Genomic DNA, 14,113 nt, shown 5'->3' on the forward strand with positions numbered 1-14,113 from the left:
CACCCGATGCACCTCGGCACCTGGTCCAAGAGCAGGGGGAGTCTGGTTGGAGGCTCAGGTCACGTGTCCACCTCTGGCCTGGCAGAGGGGAGGGTAGCCTGGTCAAATGTTCCCATTACCCACATGAGGTGGGGAGGAAGATTAGCGTGCTGGAGGCCAAAAACCAGCCAAGGGTCACCATGGGTCTTGGCTACATTTTCTCATCCTTTAAAATTCCTGAGCATGATAATTCATCATTGTCAATTCTGTTAGTCTTGTCTTCAGGGACTTCTGAAAGCTGATGCCTGCACAGACTGAAACTCACTCCTCTACCGTCATGTTGCATGGCTTCTTGATCTGGTGAGGACACCTGCCAACCTAGATCCCTTTCCTCACAGGTTGTAGAAAAGGGGGATCTGCCAGCCAATGGAAGAAATCCTGCAAAGGCTTGGCTGCCTGTTGTAGAAGGCAGTTGGCCAGATGCCCGTGTTCTTGGGCCAGTGGTATGCCCTGTGCCCTTCCTTATCCCAGCAGAGTCACCTCTGCTAATCCCAGCAGGCTGCGTTCTCGAGGGCAGGAAACCCAGCATGGTGCCCTGTACATAGTAGATGCCTTTGCAAACTTTGTTGAATGAGTGAATGCATGAAGCGGTTCTGTGCTCTGGTCACCCTTACTTGGAATACAGTGAATCATGGCTGAAAGGAATTCTAGAATCATCAGCCCTGCCCCGCCTTCTGCAGGTGAGAAAACTGCAGCCCCCAGAGATTAAGTGACTCAGCAAAGCCACAGAGGAACTTAGAGGCAGAGTCGGGACTGCAACTCTGCTTTCCTCCTCCAGACCCGTTCTTCCCTTTGCGGCCCGTGCAGCCCGTTCTAGGTCAAGCCCCGAGTGTGACGTACCTGTAATTTCGTCCAAGGCAGCAGCGGTGCTGTCACTGTGGGCATTTCTGCCTTTTACTCTTGGCTCCCAGGAAGTGGCAGCACGTGAATCAGCCAAAATGGTGTTTGTACAATAAAGTCTTTCATTTTACTCTCCATTTTGCTTTTGAAAATAGAGATATACTTAAAGCCTCAAAAGCAACTTGCCTCATCTGTACCATTTTGGTGAGTCAGGTTCCGTTGGATCGACGACTGCTGACACCGAACTGTCCCACCGCATGGCTTTAAGCAAATCGTCTGGGGATGGGTTTGGAAAGGCCCTCTAACAGCGAAGTCCTCACATTTTCGTAGACGCGTGCTTCCCCAGCTTTCCTGAAGAATGACAAGTTTCAGAAACAAAGTCTAGGGTTCCAGCGTGTGGGAAAAATGCCTTTTTACCGCCAACTTTTTCTCGATCTTTAGATTCTTCCCCACACTTCCCGCCCCTCCTTGTGCTGTGTGTATAGAGGGTGCTTCACACGGGCCTTTCTGACGGCTGTGTGGGCCCGTCTCCACCTGCCCACACTTGTCAGCATCTCTCGCCCCAGGGCCAGGAAGGGAGGAACAGGTCTGCCTGACTTCACCCCCTACCATCCCAAGCTGGGGCAGGCTCCAGAAGGGAAGGGCTGGTATTAAGGGGCAGGTATTGTCACTGGGGCCTGTGTCCTGCGTTCCAGGGCTGGTATTACCTCAGAGGTGCCCCTCAGCCCTGGGCCTCCAGGTAAGAGGCAGGGGCCCCACCTTTAAGAGGTTTTCCCAAATGGCTTCCCGCAGCGCAGGTGGGGTTCGCAGGGAGCAGATGCCTCCAGAGAATCCGCCCACCCTCCAAGGTGGTGGTAGCAAAAGGGAGAGTGACCAATCGAGTCCTGGGGGTGGTCCTCAGTGGGAAGGAAGCATTGGGGCCTCATCAGACAGGGATGCTTGGGCCCCTTCTGTGCCTCTCCTCCCGCCCTGCTCCTTCTCCCTCCTGTGGGTGTGGAGGGGGCAGGGAGGCCAGGGTAATCGGGTATTCTGGTAGCGGGGCAAGGTGTGTGGAAGACTCCTGGCAGAGGGCCGAGAGTGTGCCTGGCAGAATTCTCTCCACCACGCTCCATGGAGTAGGAGAGCCTGCCGGGCTGCGTATTAGGGAATTTCTCCAGGAACTCTTCTTCAACAAAAGCAAATTGGAAAAGCCCAGGAGTTACTACTGCTGCCGGCCAACTGCCTTGCTGCCCTGCCACTGTCCCTCTGGCCTTGATCAGAAGGCCCAATGCTGGCCCTCTGCCTAGAAGCAAAGAGGGAATGACGAGGCCTTCCGGTAGCCCAGGCTGGGCTGCGGAACCCGCCTGCACACTGATGGGCAGGGGAGGTGGGGAGGAAGCCAAGGGGCCGCGGCATAGACTGAGGGAAGACAGGGATTGTTCCCTGAGAAGCTGGTCTAGTGTCCCCCATGCTTCCACCCCAGAGTGCCCCAGCTTCTGGGCCAACTGGGGGAAGCAAGAAGAAAGGGTAATAGGGTCGTGGCCAACGGGGAGATAGACCCAGAGAAGATGGCAGTGTTAGCAGATGGCCTGGGAAGCAGAAGGTGGGCACCGCTTCGTATGGTCTTCTCTTGCTTGTCCCTTCTTACTTGCTGGAAGAAACCCAACTTATTTGGATGTATACTCTTCTCCTTCCTGTGTGCTCAGGGAAGGGCCCCTCCCCAGCACCAGCCCTAGGGGTGAATCTTGATTAGTTTAAACCAATCTTGCTAATTCCCTTCCTTCTGCCAGGGATTGGTTTGGGCCCTAGGCATGTGACAATTGGAGTGCAAGTTTGCTGGTAGAGTTTTTGGGAAAAATTTCCTTGCGCTGCTCCAAGTTGTAGAGCTTGCTGTGGTAGCCAACTGGGTTCTAGAAGAGGACCCAGCCTGAGGACAAAAGCCAACATGCTGAGGATGGCAGAATAGGTGGAAACAACATGGGTCTTCCCTGAATTGCTGGGTTCAGGCTGTTATGAGAGATAACAGATATTCTTACCTTTTACGCTAGTTTCGATTTTGATTTTTGCAGCTGAAAACTACCCGATACAGACCAGCTCCAATCCCTGCCATGCCCTGATGGCTCCCAGGACACCCTAACCCATGGTGACCCTCACTTCTCCAGTGTCCTAACATATCTGCTCCATCTGCCTTACCTTGAGATGTCCTTTGACTTACTTCTCTCGATATTCTCTTGGCTTTTAACCTGTAATATCCTGTTCTGCTAACTAAATTATAAACTCCCTGAAGGGAGAGAGCACGTCTTACATTTCTTTATACCCTTCATGGTGCCTGTCATTAAATGTGGAGCGCCAGTAGAGTTTAAAAACATTCACTGGCTAAACATCTTTGCCACATTCCAAGAGATTACTTGCTGTCCTGAAGGGGGTAAATGAACATTTATCAACAGAGTAAAACAGGAGTCAACAGGTTGCAGCTGGAGGCCTGAGTGAATAAGAATGTCAGGCATCTCCATTGTAGCTTAGATTCCACGAGTATGGATTACACCAGCTCCGGCTGCCTCCTGTGCCCAGCTCTGGGTTGGCTGTTGGGCAGACAGAGGCATATTCACTGCTTGCCAGGAGCCATGAAATTTTCATGTTTAGCAACTATACTGTGTTATTAATTCTCACAACAGCCCTTTGGGGTAGAAGCCTCAGCACTAATTTATAGATGGCAGATTGACCTGCCCTGATCCAGAAGCCAGTATGGGGCTTCCCTGGTGGCGCAGTGGTTGAGAGTCCGCCTGCCGATGCCGGGGACATGGGTTCGTGCCCCGGTCCGGGAAGATCCCACATGCCGCGGAGTGGCTGGGCCCGTGAGCCATGGCTGCTGAGCCTGCGCGTCCAGAGCCTGTGCTCCGCAACGGGAGAGGCCACAACAGCGAGAGGCCCGTGTACCGCAAAAAAAGAAGCCAGCATGCAGCAGAACTGGGGTTGGAGCCCAGGTTTTCCAGTTCATGAATCGAATTTATAGGGCTTCCTATGTTCTGCCTTTCCTTTTTCCTACTAAGCAAGTGGTCACTTTTTATCCATTGGCTCAGGAGAGGGATGTAGCAGAGGGTAACATAGAAATAGTTCTGAAATCCTAAGCTCTAGCAGCAAGAGTCTCAGGAAGAGACTAAATGTCTTGGCCTTAAATGGGGTGAGTAGACCCTGCTCCCTAAGTCAGAAAGTGCTTCCCCTGGTGGGGGAGAGGAGTGAGATACATCTGCAGGTGGCTAGAGGGAAGGGATCTGCATCTTGCTTCCCACTAATGTGGGCAGCAAGACCTGCCTGTTACGTACTGTCAGAGCAAACAGGACCAGAGGCAGCATTTAAGATTCCTGTGCTCTGAACATGGCACAGAAGCAGCAGAGAGCTGCGAGCCAGAGACCACCTTCGGACTGAAACAGCCTCGTGGGCTGAAGACGGGACTAGACGGATCTTCCTGATAGCTTGGTACCTGGCTTTTCTTGAGTCTGTCTTCTTGAAGTACAGATACTTGGTTCCCTGAAGGTCACTCCCAGTAGAAACTCATTTCCCCTTTAGGTTAGAGAACACCATGTTTCTTTCACCTACCTTTATTACATTATAGATCTAGCTGTACTCTGTACTGTAAATTAATTCAAAAGACAGTAAGGCTCCAATCTAGCTGGGATTCTAATCTACTCGAGAGGTTTCTAGAGAACTTTAGACCACATTAGAACTAAATCAGTACAAACATCTACAAGCATCTGTACTAAAAGCTTTATTTAGTTCTCAGAACTTTGTGAAGTAGGCACTCGGGTTATCCTCATTTCATAGAGGACAATACTGGCTTAGAGAGGATAAGTAACTTGTTCATTGTCACACAGCCAGGATTCAAACCCAGGCATTCTGGCTGTAGAGGCAGCATCTCTAACCATGTTATTAGCATTTGGTTTGGCACCACAGGCAAGGGGCTATCTCAGTACTGAGGAGGTTCTAGCAGGCCCTGGGCCTGTGAAGTTAACCCCCTATAATGTGAGCACCACATGCCAGATGTAACTAGAGTATAAAAAGACACAGTTCCTGTCCCACAGAGCTCAACTGATTTAGAGAGGTAAGGCATGTACATGGACCTGTCCAAGGCAACTGATGATCCAATGCAGGCAGGTGCTATGGGGCTGCCCCAGTGGCCTACACCACTGGTCCACAAGCTAGGTAGGTTCTGGATGTGCCTGCCTGGGCGAGTCCTGAGCAAGTGGCTTCCTTATCTGTTCAGTGACGGGGTAGTTGATCAGGAAGGTCTCTCCCAGCAATGCTAGTTAACGTCTTGTCTGCTCTGCCTAGCTCCTATTTCTGTCTGCCTGATCCCCTAGGTTCACTGGGACTCCTTGGCTTGCTGTACCACACATGTACTCACCCTTAGCTGTCTCATTTCCTGGAAGGAGCCAGTCTCGGTGAACCTCCATGTCTCATCCTTGTCAACATCTTTATCACTTTATTCTAGCATTACCAGTTTACTTTTCAATTTTGTTTTAAAATGCAAAAGCAAATGCATGTTCGTCTTTTTGTTCACAGATTTTAATGGGTATTTGTTTTTATGAAATGCCATCCTCACTTTGTTACTTGCAGGACTGAAGCAACTAAATGAAACGCATCACATGACCAGGCCAGTAAGATCAGACTACTTGGAAACTGCAGCATACACTGACTCACGTAACTGTTTCGAGTGAACGTGAGGCTGAATGATACACATACGGAAAATAAAAGACACACTTTGATGGAATAAACATACCTGTGAAAATAACATTTAATTTTGAAAAGAGTAAACAGTACAATGAAGTGTATCCTGATGCAAGGTCAGCAGTCGATTACAAGAGAAGGTTAAAGAAACATACACAAAGTGACACACTAGAAATGAAAGTGAGATTATTATTCCAGGCATATCTACAGCCTTTCCCCCCTCACCAAGACTCTAATACAGCTAGTTTTTGAACTTGTGGCCGCTATTTTCCAACATTTTAATTCACTACTTATTTTTTTAACTCACTACGTATTTAATTCACTACTAATTTCTAGGACTATATAAAATTAATAGACACACAGTCCTTTGCTCACAAGGGGTTTGAGAACTAGCAGTGTGACTGGGCAACCACTGCTCCCCATGGAGAAGCCAATTTGAATTTAGTGGACAACACTGCTAGGCAGCTGAATGTCTGATGCAGGAGCCTCTAAAGAGCAAGACTACTGGAAGTAGTATGCTTTGACGGGAAAAAAGTGTGCTTATAGACATTTAGCCTGAGTTCATCATTGTTCGTTCCTTTCTTAATCGTACAATGTCAGTTTGTGGAAACTCAAGTTTTTATACGAAAGCCATAAAATGTATTTTGTTTTGAAAAAAAGTCAAGTTTTATGTAATTCAATCCCTTATTCACAGACATAGGAAGTTGTAACAGTAGGAAGATAATTTTAGAAAGCGCACCTTGAATAGAAGCATTATAAAACATTTGAACATGTATGAATTTTTAGCATACTAAAAATAGAAGTTTAGATATATTATCTTCAATAATTTAAAACTGTTTTCATGCTCTCATTTTAATTCCAAATTAATCTTGCTTTTATATTTGGATGATAAAGTCTCCCAAATTTCCCACTATAAAAACACCTAACACATATTAGGCGTTTTGTTTTTTTAACGTAGAGAAGGGAAAAGATGACAAAACCATAGCCCATAATTTCTTAGCCTAGATTATCCCACAGACATAAAAAAAAGTGATCAAAATGTTCAAAATGCTCAGAAATGCTCAAATTGAAAAGTAAAAGCCTTTATTCGTTCCCCTCTCCACCCTACTCTCCTCAAAGGCAACCACTTTTTCCCCTCAGCTTTTTTTCTTTTTTAAACATAAGCTGAAATGTCTGGAATTCAACTTTCAAAGCCTAACTCAGGTTCTGCCATCTCTACAGGCTCATGCCAGATTGGAAGATTGGGCACCGATCTTCTTGGCACCAATGCCAAGGCATCCCTGCCATCTACAGAAATTGTCTGACTTCACCTCTGCATTAGTTCCAGGACTCCTCTTTTCGCAGGGTCTGTCACATGGATTATCCCTCTGGGACTAATGAGCCTTAGAAGCAGGGAGGACAACTGTTACAAACAGTGCTTTATCTTTGAGCATCTGTGCCAATGCTTCTTTAAGATAAACTCTTAGGAAAAATTTCTCAGCTGAAGGGAATGAATATTTAAATTAAATAAACATTGCCAAATCACCTCCTAATAGTGTGCCAATTTGCACTCCCACTAATAACATGAGTACTTATTTCCCCTCACCCTCACAAACACAATTTTCAACCATTTACTATCTGAATGATGAAAATTTCAGGTTTATTTTGCATTTTATTTAATTAGGAATTAGAGTGAACAACTCACATGCTGGCCATCAAAATGTTTTTAGTGGACTGTTCATGCCCTTTGTCTATTTCTACTGGTTTTCAATTTTTTAAGCGAGTTCTTTGTACCTTAGGAAAAATAGTGCTTTGACAGTGCTCTAGGCACTGGGGTTAAAACAAGAAACAAAGTAAATCCCTGCCCTTAAGGAGCTTAAATTCTAGTAGTGGGATACAGGGGAGAAGAACAAAGTATATATATATGTATGATATGGAAAAAATAGGTGATAGGTGCTATGGAAAAAATAAAGCAGGGTAAAGAGGGATAGAGAGTAACAGCAGAACATCAGTGTGTGTATGGGATGCTGTTTTGTACAGAATAGCCAGGGAAGGCCTCTGATAAGGTGGAGATCTGAGAAGATATCTGAAGGGGAGTAGGGGAGCAATCCATGTAAAGTTATGGGAAAGAACATTCCAGGCAGAAGAAATAAAGCAAAAAGTTCATAAAGAGGGAAACTAGTTGGCATGTTTAAGGAACAGAAAGGAGGTAGGCAGGCTACAGTGGAGTCAGCAAGGAAAAGAGGAGTCAGGGAAGAGGTGAGGGAATAGCAGGGTTAGACCTGGTGGGGTCTTGCAGGCTGTGAGAAGTCTTCCGATTTTGTGCTGTGTGAGATGGGAAGCCATTGGAGGGTTCTGATTTGACTGGAGGTGGGCAGGGGAAGCAGAGAGACTAGTTATGAGACCTTGAGATAATGCAAGTGAAAAATGATGCAAACGTGCGGCAAGTAATTTTTCCTAGTTTGCGTTTAGGGTTTTTTTTTTGGGGGGGAGGGGAGAGACAGGTGACTATGTTAGGTTTTACTTTTTTATCTATTATAGTAATAAATAGCAATCTTCCTGGATAAACCTTGGTGTTATGTCACAGACAAAAAATTACAAAGCCATCTGCTATTTCATATTTTCAGTTTTTTACATTAACATTTTTGATCTAAATTTTTTTTTGCAGGTAAGCTGTGAAACAGGAAAGACCACTGCATATGGCTGTGCAATTTATCTGCAAGGGCACCAGGCTGAGAGCGTAACGCGGACTGAAATCCAGTCAAGCTGTGGTGCACAGGGAGGCACTAAATCCGCTAGAGGAAGGGGACTTCTAATTTGCACAAAGGTGCTGTATGAACTAGTGGTGGCGCTGGTGATAGAGTTCAAACTCTAATCCATTATTTCAACACCAGTTTTCTGAAATGCCACCTTTATCCTATTAAATATTCATAGCTTCTTGTGTCTTTGGTGGAAACAAGAACCTCATTAAGGTCGAAGTTTGCCATATTAAAAATTTTTTTAAAAACGCATCTTCCTCCCTAGGGAAATCTTACTTTTATGAGCCAGACTGGAAGTGAATTTGGTATAAGAGTTGGTGCAGCTGGAGGAAGAATTCCTCTTTTCCAAATGCAACAGACAAGAAGCATTTCTTTGCTGTCTTTGCTTAAAGATTTTAGCCTGAACACGAGTCATTTCAAAGTGCTTTGTGCTAACCCTCTGAAAGGCTTTCTTATCTACCTTGAGATAATAGCCCAACTAACCAGTCTAAAGTCCTAATGCTAAAGGAAATCTTTTTATTTCCAGATTCAGGTTTGGCATCAGTTAGAGCACTATGACTTGGGTCGAAGGTTTCTTGTACAGCTGCCACAGAGGGATGAAGGTTCTAACAGTGGTAGAAGATTAGTGGATGTACACTTTGTGAATGGTGAGGCACTATATATTCCATGGTCTCTTTTCAAACCAAAGTGAAGATCCTGTCTTTTCAGCTATGTTCTTTTTCTCAGGTCTATCGTTAAGCTATTTCTGCCTTAGTGAGACAAGAAATAAGAACCATTTGAAGCTTCAGCCAACAAATAGAGGCTTCCGCTTCCTTCTCCCAAGACAAACAACATAAAATATAAGGAAAACGGAAATGTGCCCACTTTGTGGTTTTATGCTCAGGCAAAGAGAAAACAAAGACATCATAGGTCCTAACTGGTCAGGTATTATTTTCTCCCCTCTACGAAGAAAGGTCAGGATTGGAGGGGATGGGGAAAGGAGGAAGAGGTAGCAAAACAGTTGCAAGTTCTCTAATAAATTAGCTTCCTCAGATTTTCCTCCCTCTCCTCAGAGTGGACTTTCAGAATTAAAGCTTTATCCATAAAGCACTGCTTTGTCAGTCTTGCTGTCAAGGTTGCTGAAAAATTCACTAGATGGTAGCTAAGCCTATGTTGAGAAAGAATCTAAATTTACCATCGAGCCTCAAATGACTTTATGTGTCAAAGAGGTGGATTGAGAAATGGGGAGAGCAGAGCAGAGGGGTAGATAGGTTCGATTACATAAAAGATACAGATATATAATTTCATATCCTTAGTTGTACAAGAAGCAAACATGAAAATGTTTGAAAAATCATATTTTGGTTAAGAGCACAAAATTTCTAAGTTGATTATCCTTCAGAGCCAAGTCATGTTTCAGTGCTTCAACTTTATATGCTTAAATATTTTTAGCTGAGATATACTTAGAATCTTCTGCTTTCCAGCAATCTTAGAGCAGTAACAGTGACAACTAGAGTGAAAAAAAAAAAAATCAGGCACCAGCATAGAGGCACATTTGATAATTTTGATATTTAGATATGAAATAGTTAATTTTCATTGCCCTTTTCTACCAATTTCCTTCCCTATATCCAAGACCTGGTGTAATTCATGCTTCTGTTTAGCAGTCTAATACTTCATTTAGACCTATTCTCTCCCAAATGATTCCATGCTTCAAAGTCATCTTTTTATTCTAAAATTCTGCCTCTTCAAATCTTCCAAACAACAAAATCTCCTTCTATTCCTTCATTAACCGTGCCCCCACCAAGTCATTTTGCATGTAACAGAATGGTAATTATTCCATTTCTGAAAGGTTGCTAAAGCCCATTCAAAACCTTTTCTTTTCTAACTCGCACAGCCCTAATCAAGAGACCGAGCAGCAGCAGCACTGCTAGATTATATAAGTAGACCAAGGGGCTTGGTGGATAAAAAATGAAAACATTAAAATATAATGAAAACAAACAATTTTGCCCCTTGAAATTTAAGAAAATTTGGCCTTGTGTAAACCATTTTATCTGCTTTTCAATCTAGACCATTTAGTGGAAGGTCAGGAACACCTAAAGGAATGGTTGGCTATTCTGTCTCGTTACAATCCTATCATAACAGTTCTAAGTCTAGAATATATACATTTCCATGGTAAAGTAGCGTCTGTCTGCAAAATCAGGCCATTTATTACCTTAGTTAGCAAAAAGTAGATGAGATGTTAGAAGCACAAATTTAACAAATACTATTTTATTATTTACAAAATACATAGTGATCATAAGGGCACAGGTCACAAATTACAAACGGGAAAAGCACAGGGAAAAGTTGAGACAAATGCATTAAATCACAACAAGGTACCCATTAATATGGAATCCATTTAGAATAAAACAGTTCTTTGTTAAAGTTAGACAAGGCCAAGAGGCGGTACCTTGTTGAGTAGAAAATGCCAGTTACCTAGAAATAAACTTCTACCAAAAAGCAGAAAAGTGTTAGTAGTGTACCTAAATTAAATCATAGCATATACAGGTCCAGTGTTCCACAGTACCACCATTGGTCTTAGGCAGGAATCTGTGAGAGACTTGACTGCCTATCTTGCTGGAAGAGGAAAGCCCCAGGACTGATTAACTTCCCTACCTTCCATAAAGCTTTGTTCAGGTGACTTTGGAATGTGGCGTCAAACACCCCATTCATTTCTGCTGCAAGTTCCCTCAGAACAGACACTGTGTACTCATCACTGGCATTCAGAATCCGCACAAAGAATTTATTCCACAGTTCACCACCTTTTAGCCTAAAAATATATAAAACCATTTTCATCAAGATTAGGCATATAGGAGGTAGAATTCTTTCTGTGTTTAACTCAGTGGTACATTTATGCACCAACATGATTTAAGGTAATACCTAACTCTAGGGTTAGAGATCATTCAAGTAGTGTCCTTTGAAAACCCAAGGTCAAACTACAAAAAAAAAAAAAAGAAAAAAGAAAAAAGACTACCATAGTGGGAAAAGCCATAATATAATGCACATAAAGGGAAAGAAAATCTTTCATCTGAATCTATAAATTTCCTCCATGTACTAAGATGCAGCATTTCTCTTCTACAAATAGAAGAAAGACGAATTTTGTCTCCTCTCTTCTAACTTTTCTAAAGTCTAGGTCATTAGAAAGACTACAGCTTCCTCTCTTCCCCCGCCCAGGGGTTTATTATCTTCACAACCTTCTCAGAATCCTAAGCTCAAATGAAGTAACTACTGCTTAAGTCTATGATGTTTGCGCCTTTTTTTTTTAAAGATCAGAGAAGCTTCTATTATTGTAAAAGGCAAGGCTGTTAGGGAACCCCACCTGACCCCACTTGCTTCTGTTTGTGTAAGACCCACCTAGGACCATAACCAACTGGAGATAACCTGAATCTATCCTATATGCCTTACATTATATTTCAAACCTATTTTGAAAGTACATGTTAGAGACAAGTAAGACTAGCCAAATTCTGAATTAAATAAAGAAAAAAATACAATTCAATTGTTGGCAGGGGAAAATGGAGGTGAAGGGGTGTTAAATTTTCAACACTGATTTTTCTTTAAGTGATAGATTGGTAAGCTTATTCTGCGAAGTCAATAGCTATGATAAGGTAAGGGAGAACATGGGATATTTAATAAGTATTATGAGCAGGCCTGAGGGAATACTAAGGTTCTGAGACCAAGCAGCTGTTATTAAGAGAGCATTTACTTCCTCACCAAGGAGATTCAGTTCTCTGCTTTGGTTTCACTCATTCATCAAATAAATAATAGCCTAAAATTAGTATGTAATTGAAATTTAGCTTTCTTCAAGACATGCTTATTAACTTTTGACAAAAGCTATTAAAAAGGGCCATAAGTCTAACACCAATTGATTAGAAAATTATTCTCATGTTTCTATTAAGCCTTCTAAATTGAGAGGCTTCCATACTCTAGTCACGGTTTATATGTCTATGATACATCTAGATCCAGAATGATGTCCTGAAGTCCGAATAGCTTGATTCCCATTTTTAATGAACAACTCCTTTGTCCTGCACAAGGTGCTCCACTGATACTCTAATGAAAACTGGTTAAAATTAATGAAATCATGGCATTTGGACTAGGAAACCAAGGCTGTCAAAGCAGAGAGCACCCAAGATAAAGAGAACATTATTTGGACAGGCAAAGACCCTGAAACCACCAATACTTACTCAGAAATATTTTGGCTAAGTCTCCAGAGGGACCCATCCCAGAAGACCTGCAGGTGTTCCTTGAACAATAGTAAATGTGCTAAATCTGCTATACCAAACAGATCTACCTGAAATCACAAAAAGCACCATCAGCTAAAATCATTCTCTGCTACTGTCACGGCAATTTATTTATGTAGGAAGTTGACAGGTATCATAGTGCTTAGCTAAGTTTATTTTATGACATACATTTTAGTAGACTGTTCCTTATCCTTACAGTAAAGAGAGAAACTCCCCAAAGAAGTGATCAGTAGAGCCAACTCTAGGAATTATCCTAGAACAAAAGATGACAAATAGGTCTTCCCTGGTGGCACAGTGATTGAGAGTCTGCCTGCTGATGCAGGGGACGCGGGTTCGTGCCCCGGTCCGGGAAGATCCCACATGCCGTGGAGCGGCTGGGCCCGTGAGCCACGGCCGCTGAGCCTGCGCGTCCAGAGCCTGTGCTCCGCAACGGGAGAGGCCATAACAGTGAGAGGCCCATGTACCGCAAAAAAAAAGAAGACAAATATATCTGGACTGCCAAATTCAAATTTGTACACCTACTAAATTTGCATGGACTCTAGCTGTGATCTAAATGTGTTCTACATGACTAGTTCAGGGCTATGCTACATATTCAATCAGCAAAATGCCATATATCCAGAGCTGAGTCAGAAGGGATTTCTGCATATAATGCCACCATATAAAACACTTTATATTTCTCCTAATGTCTTTTTATATACATTATTGCATTTAATCCTCACAAGAATTCTGATGTAAACAGAGCTGATTATTATCTTTATTTTACAGAGAAGATCACAGAAAATGATTTACAAAAGACAACACAGATAAGTGGTAGAAAACTTAGGTTACTGAGTTAGTCATGTGTCTGCACGTGTATGTGTAAATTCTTCAGTATTGTGACAGAAAAATGGTACATTTTGCTTGACTTGGTGATATTTGAAAACTAGGTCATCTGTTCCAGGAGAGACAATATCAGTAAACACTAGCTTTCATGGCTTATCTAGGTAAGAAGGAGATTAAGAAACCCTCTCCATATTTGCTCAAGCTTGTTTTACACTTACCTGGTAGGGAGAAGAACAGTTAGCCAGGATCTTTTGTCCTTCCAGGATCTGTACAGTCCGAAAGCCGCTGAGGTTAAAAACATCTAGCTGTGCCCTAAGGTCAACACTGTAGGAAAAGTCCACTATCTTCAAAGCTTGATCATTCTTATTACAATCATAGGGATCGTGGATTCTAAGCCCAGATGTAAGAGAAGGAGATAATAAAAACAGGCCATGAAAGAAGCTGCATAGCTGGTCTTTAAAAAAAAAAGAAAGAAAGAAAAAAAAGGAGGTACTGCAGGTGTGCCTTAGCTATGCCAATAGCTCCCTCCAGTGGTTAGTTATGAAAATGCACCTGTAAGAGCAGTGGCAGTATCCACCCAACTGGGGAACGTTAAGATGAGTTTAGTGACCCAAGCTATATCTAAGCCATTGTGCATGGCCACCACAGAACATTTATCAAGTTTCCATATTATATAAACTAAATACTGAAACTAGACTGCAGGCCTCTGTCTTGCACTGA

The 14,113-nt window shown here is 43.1% G+C and overlaps 1 protein-coding gene across 3 annotated transcripts in view; it reads right to left on the bottom strand.

Annotated features, from left to right (window-relative positions):
- Positions 1–5,632: 5,632 nt before the first annotated feature.
- Positions 5,633–14,113, bottom strand: part of BUB1B (BUB1 mitotic checkpoint serine/threonine kinase B) — a 62,641-nt gene continuing 54,160 nt past the window's right edge. Inside the window, exons 21-24 of one of the 3 annotated variants that reach the window (XM_032624035.1) lie at positions 13,612–13,783; positions 12,515–12,621; positions 10,950–11,103; positions 5,633–9,807 (exon numbers count right to left, since the gene is read on the bottom strand). In XM_032624035.1, coding sequence (XP_032479926.1) covers positions 9,787–9,807; positions 10,950–11,103; positions 12,515–12,621; positions 13,612–13,783 — 454 coding nt within the window. In that variant the 3' untranslated portion in view covers positions 5,633–9,786. Of the gene's footprint in view, positions 9,808–10,543; positions 11,104–12,514; positions 12,622–13,611; positions 13,784–14,113 lie in introns of those variants that run through there. The other 2 variants (XM_032624034.1, XM_032624037.1) reach the window with 2 other exon arrangements.

Source organism: Phocoena sinus, chromosome 2, assembly GCF_008692025.1.
Source record: "Phocoena sinus isolate mPhoSin1 chromosome 2, mPhoSin1.pri, whole genome shotgun sequence".
Taxonomy (NCBI): Eukaryota; Metazoa; Chordata; class Mammalia; order Artiodactyla; family Phocoenidae; genus Phocoena; species Phocoena sinus.